The sequence below is a fragment of the Crocodylus siamensis genome, chromosome 1 (assembly GCF_052110815.1).
Source record: "Crocodylus siamensis isolate JL-2025a chromosome 1, ASM5211081v1, whole genome shotgun sequence".
Lineage (NCBI taxonomy): Eukaryota > Metazoa > Chordata > Crocodylia > Crocodylidae > Crocodylus > Crocodylus siamensis.
Genome location: NC_143395.1, coordinates 171,445,382 through 171,457,252, shown reverse-complemented (window position 1 = coordinate 171,457,252; position 11,871 = coordinate 171,445,382). Strand labels below are relative to the sequence as shown.

Sequence of the window (11,871 nt, the reverse complement as noted above, 5' to 3'; positions counted from 1 at the left end):
TTGCTTATGAACTGTTTCCTAATTCAAATATTTTATGAGAATATTTGTCAATAGGATTGGATCTAAAGCTAGAAAATGGGGAAGAATGAAGTACCCCAAGACTCAAACCCTGAAAATGTAGTAGCATCTGAGTCTGTTGCCTGATTCTTGCTCAGCAATCCAGAGAAAGAATAGTGGAAGGAAAGTGGATGTGGAGGGGAAGTGGAAGTAAATTTAAGATCCCTTAAACTTAATGTTAAAAGACAAGTTTAATATAAAAATAAGCATAGGTCCCCTTTGTATATTACTATGGACAATTGATAAAAGAAGAATATCCTTGGTCAAATTTGGCTTACACCCTGAGATGCAGTTCCTGGAAGATTTAAGACACAGTGAAAAGTAAGCCTTTGAATAGAAACTGAAAGATGATAAAACTGCTAGCAAAGGCAATAAGGACAAGAATCTTAATCTTAGGGCTTTATTTTCTAAATAAATGAAAAAATCATAATTATAGTGGAATTTGGTTTTTACTAAGCATAACTTATAGCCATCATCCGAAGTTATGGATCAAAACTTAAGGTCCAAAATGCATTATTTATGATGGTAAACTTATATCTCACCCATAATTTATATGATGTTTTCTAAGGTAGGAAAAAAGTGAAATCTTTTCCAAACCTCTCAGCTTTATATAAAGAGTATTACAGTTTGTGGGAGTTCCACTCAGGGCTAGTTTTAATCTATTATACCTTCTACAGCATCAACACATCAAGGGGTATTCTCTGTCCTTTCAGGATGGAGATTGTATATTTTTATACCAAATTTGGGAAGTTAATTATTCTGAGGATTTATTTTACAGATGTTATTGTCTTTCATGCACAATGTATACTAGACATCCATAATTCAGCACAACACTCAAAGTACAAGATTAACTTTAAAGCAGCTGAATATTCCAACTGAAGTCAAAAGGATTACTTATACACATAAAGGCCACATCCACACGAGATGCTGGTTGCACAGTAGCTTGTTACTGCTATGCAGTAGAGTCGCATGGCACAAAGCATGACATGATGCTACTGCACAGTAGTAACAAGCTACTGCACAGTCACATCACTTTAAAGCTGTTCGACAATGCTACTGTGCAGTAGCTCCAGTAACTGCACGGTCATTTAGTACTTGTGTATGCAAGTACTAAATGACTGCACTGTAAGAACTGCGCAGTGAGTCTCTTGTGTAGATGTGGCCAAAGATAAGCAAAGGCTTCCAGTGCCTTTCTGGATCATGGCCAGAATAATTTGCATCCTGCAATCAAAGATCAAACTGCATGACAGTGTTACACTATTCTATACTTTCTACTCTGTCAGACCTTCCCTCTGAGGTACTGAGTGCCTAATATAAGTTGCTGTTTACCCTTAATATCTCCAAATACTGGAAAGGAACCAAATGTCTTGGTTCTCAGATTAATGACCAAGATGCCCTCAATAGTACATAAATACTAACAATTTATTACCTTATTTCTGTCTTATAATATGTAGCCATGACTGTGAGAAGCAAGCATTTCTTGGAGATCATTTTCATTAAATAAGGTACTGTAATTATTTTAATATAAAAAAGCACTGAGCAATTCCTAGTATTCTGATATTATGAAGTAATAGTCACAAACTACTAAAACTCTTGAATCTTACACTGAACATACTTTATTTATATCTCTGACTGATTTTTAAGGGGAAAATTGTGTTGAAATGTCTTCTTCATTACTTATTATAGTTTTCACCTGTTAGGATATTATGTATGAAATACTATTACTACTACTACTACTATTAAAATACTGGTTAGAAACTGTATGTAATATAACTGTATTTGGGCAATGTATATTCAATAGTAATTTTGTTTCAAGCCTAAGCACTCTACAAGTATATATTGTGCAAAAGAGGAAATTCGGTGTTTCCTATTCTGTACATTCCCCTATATTTAACTCTTCTCATATTTCTAGATGTGTTATAATAATTTAAAAAGTAGCAAAAATTACTTGACAACCATATTAATTAAAAAGCCTAAAATAGTCATAGTTAAAATAACAACTATTATACCATATTAGTCTGTTTTGTCCAAGTAAATTAGGATAACATATATTTTGTACTACAAACTTAAAATATGAAAGGTTTTTGAAAAGTGAAACAAATAGAATTAATTACTAATACTTTTTTCTCATATCTATCATAAATTCTTCCAAAATATTTCAGTGTATTTCTCTTATTTTTTCTAAATCAAATGAAGATTTTTTTTCCATAATAGCTGGGACGATTTATACACAGACGTATTTAGATATAACTATTTCAGTTTCCATAATGAATCAAATAGACACACATTAATGTAATTTCCTCAAGGATAGCTTTAATGTGTAAAGAACAGGCAGCAGGTTAAAATTACTTCAGATTCCAAAGAGATACCTCTTTGCTAGCAGGCCAATAAAACTGGACATTTTGGAATACATATTTTCTAGGTTTACTTGAAATAAATTGCAATCACTATGAAAAACAGTCAAACAATGAAAAAAAAATCAGCAACCACCAAAAGAAAAAAAAAATCCTTGCTGATAAATGGAACTGGCAACTCTCAAATAACTGATTAAAATCTTCACAGCCACCTTCAAAAATGTAAGCCGGAGAAATCCGGCGCTTAAGGTAGTGGCAAAGAATCTCTTCAATCGATTAGGGCACATTAAATAAGAGATCAGCAACAAAAATAGCTGGAAGGATAATATCAGTTTACTTCTGGGAGATGTTCCCCGTACTATTTAGAGTACTCAAAGAGACAACGTTTTTTTTAAGAGTTAGATTTATGCTGTAATTGATATAAAAATCTTTCAGAAAATCAAATGAAGATGCAGTGCTCTAACTTCCTGGCATCATTTAGGTGAGTTGCTCTAAATAAAGGCATACTTCAATTCCTGTGATTAGAGATGGATCACTGGCTTGGGAAAATAGTTTGCGTACTGATCGTGGGATGCAGATAAGTATCAGCTAGAGCAACACCTACTTTGAACTGCATTGAAAGTCAAGCTAGGCTAGGAAATTTAGTGGAGAAGTAGAAAGCAGGTTAAGAAAAGAAAAGGAACAAAGAAACACTTCTGTTTTCTCTCCACCTTATTTTAATATGCATTTTATGGATCAGGTCCCTAAAAATAACTGGCTTATCTGAGCTGCCAAAGGAATCCTAAAATACCCCATGTTAAAAAAGTGCTAGTTGTACAATGGAACAGATGTAACATGATTTTGTATACAAGCTCTCATCCCTGCACTTCAAATACTTTAAAAAAAAAAGTTTAAATTTCTGGTATATGAGAGGGTTCTTTAACATGGAGAAGAAAATCTGGCAAAAAGCCATTCATGCTTTTAAGAGTAAATATCCATCAAAGCAGTCTAAGCTATAAAATGTTTAATGGTTATAAAGTCTACAGCCCTGTTCTACAGATAGATGATGTTACCAGCATTTGAAAGCAACTAATCTTGGGAAGACATGGAAAATGTGATCAAAAATAGGGAAGGAAAAATTAAACCTGGAAGCTCTTCTTTGAGTTACTATTTATATAGCATAGTCTATTGCCATCAGAAAGTATGATGTTAAAATAAATGCAGAATGATAGAGGAAAAAAAAGTGCCCAAATCATTACCTTATTACAATAAAAACCATTTCTGGTATAAAAAACTATATGGGCGGTGCTATAATTTACTGAAGAATTAAACCTTGTAAAAATATAAAAAAGATGCTTTTGACAACACTTTAAAAGTCATCTACAGCTATTATTACTTAAGTTATTTATAAGCTGCAATGTCACAAATGCACATTTGGTTTGTCAGCCCAACAGCTTGTCTAAAGATCTGTAATAACAATAGTGTTTTACGCCACAGAAGACTTGTTTTCAGAATTCAATGCTAATATTAACACAATCTTAAATCCTGGGTATAGTGTTTTTCATGCCAGACTAATATAATATTATTTTCCATTTTAGCACAGATTTGTGTTTCACAGATATTTTCCAATTAGCATGACAATTTTTTGAGCAGTGTTGTCATATTTTGTCTTCTCTATTCCTTATATTATCCTCTGTGCTTTTGGTCAGGCAGCTAGAATTTTGCTCATTACTGGCACAGTAACTCTTCCTTTATATATGTCCTTATAAATCAGGTTAAACTACATCTGCACCTTTTAAACATATTAATTCTACTTAATTTCAATAACATGTGTTTCAGCTTCAGATTTAACTCCCAGTCTCTTCCTTCTCTGTATCTATACACTATTTTGGAACTGTGCCTAGTGATGACCTATCAAATCCTTAGCAGCTCTTAAATAGCATTTTTTATAAAATGTCACATTTTGCCAGATGGGCTAGGACTGACCAGAGTGAATCATCACCATTTACTCTGCTATTCCCTGCCATCTGACATTTATTACATTCCCAGAATGCAAATTGAGGTACTCACCAATGGACCCAAAGCACAACCTTTTGCAGTACATGCCCGGACTCTGAAGGAATGCAGACTCCAAGGAGCAAGTCCATAAGCATAATAACTTAGCTGTGATGAATTCTGCATCAAAATGCCATTCATATACAGTTCATAACTATTAATAATACCTATAAAAACAATATTATATTTAACAGCATTCAATCAATATCTGCATTACAGTAGGAGCAGAAACAAATAGCTTGAAGCTACAAAAATATGAAGGTGCCAATGAACTGTTTTATTTTTTTTTAAAAAAACTACTAGAATTTCAAAATCTGTACCAGAAATGCTTGTATGTCTCTGACATAAAACATATCCTCCATCTTAGAATGCTGAAAGTCTGGAAAGTGGTCTGCATCCATCTTGTAAAAAAATTACTGTGCTCCAAAGAATATATCCTAATAGACATGTTTCTGACCTAAACCAGTCATGGTGATCTTAGAACTGAGAAAGTTGAGGAAATTCTGTTTCACAGCCTACTCTGCATGCAAATACACACATAGATTAAAACAAGGACATGAAAGATATATAGTGACTGTTTTATACCCTCCCACCTTCAGACTTAGAGAAAATAGTGATCTACACAGTAAATGCGATACTGAAGGAGGATTAAGTCACCATCTGAGGCCACAAGAACAAACTTTTCAATTATCACATTGACCTTAGCCTTTAGCCAATGGAATATGCAGAGAGAAATACCTAAATTTAAATATATATGTATCATACTTAAAGATAAAACCTTTCAAACATTTCTAATAGTCAAAATTTGCAGTCTATATTTTTGTAGAGCTCTATTACATTTGGGATGCATGATAAGCAGACAGCAAATGTATTCTGTCACACTAAATGCTTTAACAAAATTCCTTTTTGTTGCCAGTTTGCAAGTAGATTTTCCATTCACTAACCTCAAATAAACTATTTATCCTCAAATAAATTAATCTGTTCTTTTCTAGACTGTAGTTTTTACATGACTGGTTAAACAGAGCCTACCTTGTACAGTATGGTACCTACATCGGTCAATTTAATTTTCAGTATGTGATATACAATTGTTTCAGAGTCTCCTGCATGAGTAATATTAACAGGATTGCTATTGGGGTGAATGGCTGCTGTCTTATTAAAATCAAAGGAATAAAATATGTGCAACAATCTAGAGCAGTGGTCTTCAAACTTTTTTGATTGCGCACCCCTATCACTAAAAAATTTTTGAGCACACCCCCCCAATATATATATATTTATTTATTTATAAAGTATATACATGTACTACTGTACTAATATATTATGTACATTAGAAAACATACACAAAAAAAGAAATTAAAAAAAGATGAGATAAAGATGATATAAACATTTTTACAATAATTTTTTTTTATTTATTAACGGTACAAAAAACCTTTTTGCTCTCAGTAAAAAATGAGATATTATTAATTATTAAATATTATTAATGATAATATTTTTTAGTGATGGCAGTGTGATTGAGTAGGCTTCATTATTTTTGAAAATCTTGGTTTAACACTTTGTGATACAGCAATTCGAAGGTCTGCTTCTAAGGTCTTTATTTCGATTCTTGGTTTTAATGACTGTCATAGCTGAAAAAGATACCTCACAAAGATATGTAGATCCAAATGGAAGAAGTGCATCATTGGCTGCGCTTACTAAATCATGATACTCATTTTTCAGTCCCATCCACCAAGTATGCAAAGGTTTTTTTTGAAATTCGGCTAGTAAATTTCCAACTTCCTTGATGTCAATCAGTTGTTCTTGCAAACTAATCGGAAGGTGTTGTATTTTTATATTTTTAACAAATGGGTTCAAAACCCACTGAAAGTCTTCATTTGGAAGATTTTAAAACAGGTTAGAAAATTCTGTTTCCAAGTTTTTTACGTGTGCAGATATGAGAGTTTTTATAGGTGACACACTTGCATCGTTTTCCGCAACAAAATCACATAACAATGGAAACATTTCCAAACATCCGTTTTCAAAATGCTCTCTCCATAGCATGAGTTTCTTTCAAAAAGCAGTTACTTTCTCACTCATTGTTAAAACGTCACCTTTACCTTGAAGGGACAGATTAAGTGTGTTTATTTTTTCGAAAATATCTGCTAGGTAGCATACTACTGACAGCCACTTGTCATCACAGAAAAGGTCAGCAAATTTGGAACACTTGTCTTTTTGTAAAAGAAAAATGTGTAACTCATCTTTAATTTCGACAACTCTTTTAAGCACTTTGCCACAAGATAACCAGCAAACCTCTGTGTGGTACAAAAGATTTTCATGGTCACTCCCCATCTCATCATTGTAAAGATTCTACTATTTAAAGGTCTTTTTTTTATAAAATTAACCACATCAATGACATCCTGTAGCACTTTGTGTACTTCTGGCTCCAACTTCTTTGCTGCAATAGCTTGCCTATGAATGATGCAGTGAATGAATTTCACATGTGGTGCTATCTCTGTAACCATACCCCAGAATCCTTTTTTTATTCCAGTCAAAGCAGCCGCTCCATCAGTGGTTACACTTACACAGTTTTTCCATAAAACATTGTTTTTATTAAAGAAGTCATTTACTGTTGAGAATATATCTTCTCCGGGACATCTTTCCTTTAGTGGCTCACAAAAAAGTAGTTCTTTGTGTATTTCATTACTGAAACAGAATCTAGCAAATACCATTAGCTGAGACATGTTAGAAACATCTGTACTTTCATCCAACTGTACAGCAAACCTCCCATGCTGCACAATTTGTTCTAATACTTGTTTTGTCAAATCTTCAGCAAAGTTTTCTATGCCTCTTCCAAAAGTATTTGCTGACAAAGGAATGCATTTTAGTTTGTTACCATATTGTTTTCCGTGTATTATTTCAGCCATTTTTACTGCGGCAGGAAGAACAAGTGTTTCCCCAATGGTATGTGGCTTTTTGTCTTTCACTATTAAGTAAGAAACCTCAAAAGAGGCTTCTAAACATTTATCATTGAGTTTAGTGAAATTTTGTGAAGTACTGGATTGAGTATCGCATGACTTTAAATATAGCTGAAAAAATTGTAGTTTTTCTTCATGTTCTGGATGCTTAGTTTTTAAACATCTTGCTAATTGTGATGGTTTCACACTATCATTAGCTAATATCTCAAGGCACAATATATACTTAGAGCGAGGTTCATTGTTAACAATAGTGGATGTAAATCCATATTTCAAATAGTCTTCTTGATAATTTTGAATTTTTTTGGTCGACTTCTTGTCAGATCTGATTAGATCGCCATTGTTTTTACCTCGTAATATGGCTGACAAAGAGCTCATACCAGGAGTAGGAGAAGTATCAGCTTTGCCATTTTCTTGTTGTTCGCTTGTACTCACATTATTAGTGTTATCTTCAATCCGCAGTTTCTTTGCAGGAATCTTTTTAAGCCACTTGTCCATGTTGTGAGGGTTAGTTTAGTTAAAACTAGATAATATAATTCTTAAATCCACTTAACCAGGCACATGTAAACTGCAATATGTCGAAATACACTGAAAGCGAATGAACAAGTGAGGGCGCCACTGTCAACCCCTCCCGCATTGTGGAACTCCCACTCTTCCTTCAGGATACTTCGCATACTGTACGTGACCATCTGACATGGACTGAGTGAGGGCGCGAGTGTCAATCCATATATTAAATATTAGTAAAGCTTAATTTCTTTCTTATTTTTTAGATAAAAAATAAATATAAATAGAAGTTCTAATATTTTCTTTCTGCACCCCAATGGATCATCTTGCGCACTCCCTGCGGAGCGCGCACCCCACTTTGGAGACCACTGATCTAGAGTGAAACAATATTTTTAGGGGAGGGAAAGTGGTGATGGTGGCTGAGTTTTACAGAAGTGTGCTATTCTCATATGCAAAACAACCTAAGTCTCCACTTTTCCAAAGGGAATACTAATAGATCTGGGTGAACCCTGGGTGAAGGTTCACCTGGGTGCGTAAGCTGTTTTCATGAGCTGAATGAAAATGGCCCCTTCCAGGTTTGCTTAGAGCTTGAAGGTCAACTAACCTGAAACTTGATCCCAGCTACCATTCCTTCCCTCTCACACCTGGATACATTCCTCTCCTTTTATTAGCTCTTTAAAGTAGAATTCCAAGACTAGCTGAGTATGTGGAGATGTATATGTCTGAGAAACACAAGTCAGCTGAAAAAAGAATTCCAACTTTCCTACTGGGAAGAAAATCCAAGCACATGTCCAAAACCCATGGTAATAATGATGTGAGGTTTGCACACAGAGCAAACCTATCCATCTAGTTTGTGTATGTTACAAAGCTGTAGACTGAATCTCTTGTACAACAGGGATTCTGATCCTTTAAATCTGGACAATTTCCTTTAGAAAAAGGGGTATTGCTCCAGATGTGGCAAATATGATGGTGGTAATTAGAAGAGAAATCTCAGTGTTTTATACATCATACAAAATATTGTTTTGTTTCATATGATCATTTTATATTTCTATGTGAAATTGCAGTTGAGATAAAAATCTCTATGCCTAGTATTCCTGGCAAAAAATTAAAAATAGGGTTTCTGCCCATGCAGCTTATATATTATGGAATTCTTCACATTGTTCCTGAACTAAAGCTGCGCTATGCTATTATTTAACAACTTTACATGCTATAATGGCACCTTTCAAAGAACTGCTGCAGTTTTTATTGGGAAGCTATGTTGTAATATATCATTCCAAGTCAGATCCTCCCATCTTGGCACTTGGGTTGTACAAGTGCCTCTTCAGCAGATGACTCGGCACTAGAACTGTGCAAAACTCAGCACCTGTGCTAGTCAGAGCTCTGTTTGAAGCTTTTCCAGTGTCAGGTTGCATAGGTTAATACTCCCTGAGTTATTGATTCAAGGAAAACTCAGCTCCCATCACTTACATTTACTTGATTTCCACCTCAGCTAGCCACATTTAAGCCATTATGGGCAGTTTTAATTTAAACTACCCTTTACTGAATGCCGGATCCTGAAATACTTGGCATAGTCTTTGCAGGGAAATCTCCTATGGAATCAGAATCTCTTTCTCACCCTAGGATGAGTTTTGGGATGTTAATAACCAATTTGCAAAGACAGTCGATGGCTGACAAGTGAATAACTAACTTAAATTTAATTCAGTATACAGTGGACAACATTAAAAACAGGTAATTTACCACTGATTGTAACTATATTCCCTTTGGGTGTCTGCAATAATTCCTACTGAACCCACAAAGTAAAAGGTTAATATATTCCATATCAATTTTTTTTTAAATAGCACCTTTTCATTCTGTTTATTATCATAGAATCATAGAAGTCGGGTCAGAGGGGACCTTGTAGATCTTTATGTCCGGCCCCCTTCCTGGGCAGGAGAAAAATTATAATTAAGCTATCAAAGGACCATAGAAAATAGGTCTCAAAGGTAGCATTTAGTCTAACCTGATGCAGGGTATTTAGTTGAACCTGATGCTCAAGGCAGGACTGTCCCTATGAACCTATCCCTGAAAAAAGTTCATCTAACCTGTACTTAAAATCTTCCAGTGACACAGATTCTGTAAACCCCATGGGCAATCATTTACCCACCAATAGATAGATAGATAGATAATCACAGAATGGTTCACTTTGCAACTATTAAGCAATTTTAGACGTGAACCAAATTGTGGGATAATGGTGTTAGAAACATGAAATGTCTATGAATCTGACTTTCCGAAGTGCTCAGCAGCTGCCACTCCCCTTGATTTCAGTCAATCCTGCAGGTTCTTGGTACTTCAGAATAATCAGCCCCATAGAAACTTCAAATGATTCTTACAAAGCTATAGTTAAATTTATTTTGATTTTTTTTTTTTAATGTTGCAAGCATGTTTACATATGCCGACTGTGGCAGAGCTCCACTCATATACAGGCTACGCTTGAGGGTTCAATTAAAGAGTGAAAACAGCCTTCATATTGTTGAATAATCGCAATGCATTTATTCTTTCTTCAAAACTGAATTGTTTGAACTTACACTGAAAAAGATTCTGTTTGAAATAGAAATGATTTTGCCTTTCAACCAAATGGGAAAATAATTCATAAAGAAAAATAAATAGAAATGGAGTTTCTGCTAAACTTTGAAGCAATGTATTTCACAGTTACATACACTGAAGTGATTCAGAGATGTGTATGTTAAATTTGATTCCCTAAACTATCTCCATGAAAAGTTAGAAGCTGCTCTCAAAACAGGGGCAGGCATCATATGGACCATGCCATCTCCACATGTGTATACATGTGTGTGTGCACACGCATACAAACACACAGCATTTGAGAACTACTTTCCAACTAATCGTGATGCATTTTGATGTGCTTCCTAAGGTATAGGATTCCATATCCGGCTCACCTATCAAGAGAATGTTAAAGCACTTCAGTACGTGACCTAAAAAAATAGATAAATACATTTAAACATGTTCAATTTACTTCAAAAGAAAGATGTTTTAATTTAAACTGATCAGGACAGCCTTAAATGTGAACACTGGCATTTGGGGTGTGTTACACAGGAAAAAAAAGGAAACACTTTAAGTACTTATTTCAATAGCATGAAACACTCTAAAATAATGGACTAATCATTATTAATTCCTTTGGTATTTATTGTAATAGCATTAATCATGATGAACTCATTTCGTATTAATGTAGGTGTCATAAGTACCTCTATAGGATCCCTGCTGTAACTCAGCATTAATTAACTGGACCATTATTTTAAAGTGTTCCTGCAATAACAGCATTGTGGAGCATATACACTACATGTAGCAGCTTGCCAATATGCATTGTGAACTTTTGATACTTCTCCGAGTACTGTCAGAAAACAATTGTCTCTTTAATAAGCCAATTTATGATCTCCCAATTTTAATGTTCACAGTTAAATAAGTACTTCTGTCTGGCATGAGAGAGCTAACTCTCTGCAAAGGAAAAAAGTGAATTTGAGAATGGAAAAAGATATGGTCTAGTGGTCTGAATATGAGATATGGGATCAGAAACTTGAGCTCTTATTTTAAATCAGACCATAATTCCCCTTGTGGAAAAATAACTTCTCTGTTTCCCCAGCCATCTTTGTGAAATTATAGTAATAACTGCTTACCTATCTCACAGGGGTGTTGAGAGAATCAGTTAGTGAACATCTGTAATACACACTCAGTAAAGGTTAAAGAATAGTCAGTGAGTTTACCTGCTCCTCAAGAGTTCTCTGCAAAGATGACTGGCCCAGAAATAGTTAACAATGAAAATAGGGTTTGGGGTTTTTTTGCATTTTATCATTTGAAACCTGATGAAGAATGCTTTGTCCAACTATATCTCAGCTACACAGTTGGTGCATCTACACAAGACATTTACTGCAGTTGACTAATTAGCTGCACAGTAAACATCTTGGTTTCTACATGTGCACCCCTAA

The 11,871-nt window shown here is 34.5% G+C and overlaps 1 protein-coding gene across 1 annotated transcript in view; it reads right to left on the bottom strand.

Moving 5' to 3' along the window:
• USH2A (usherin) overlaps window positions 1–11,871 on the bottom strand; it is a 653,616-nt gene that overhangs the window by 287,072 nt on the left and 354,673 nt on the right. The window contains exon 35 of the mRNA XM_090031530.1: window positions 4,461–4,612. Within this exon, the coding sequence (XP_089887656.1) occupies window positions 4,461–4,612 (152 nt within the window). The remainder of the gene's footprint in view (window positions 1–4,460; window positions 4,613–11,871) is intronic.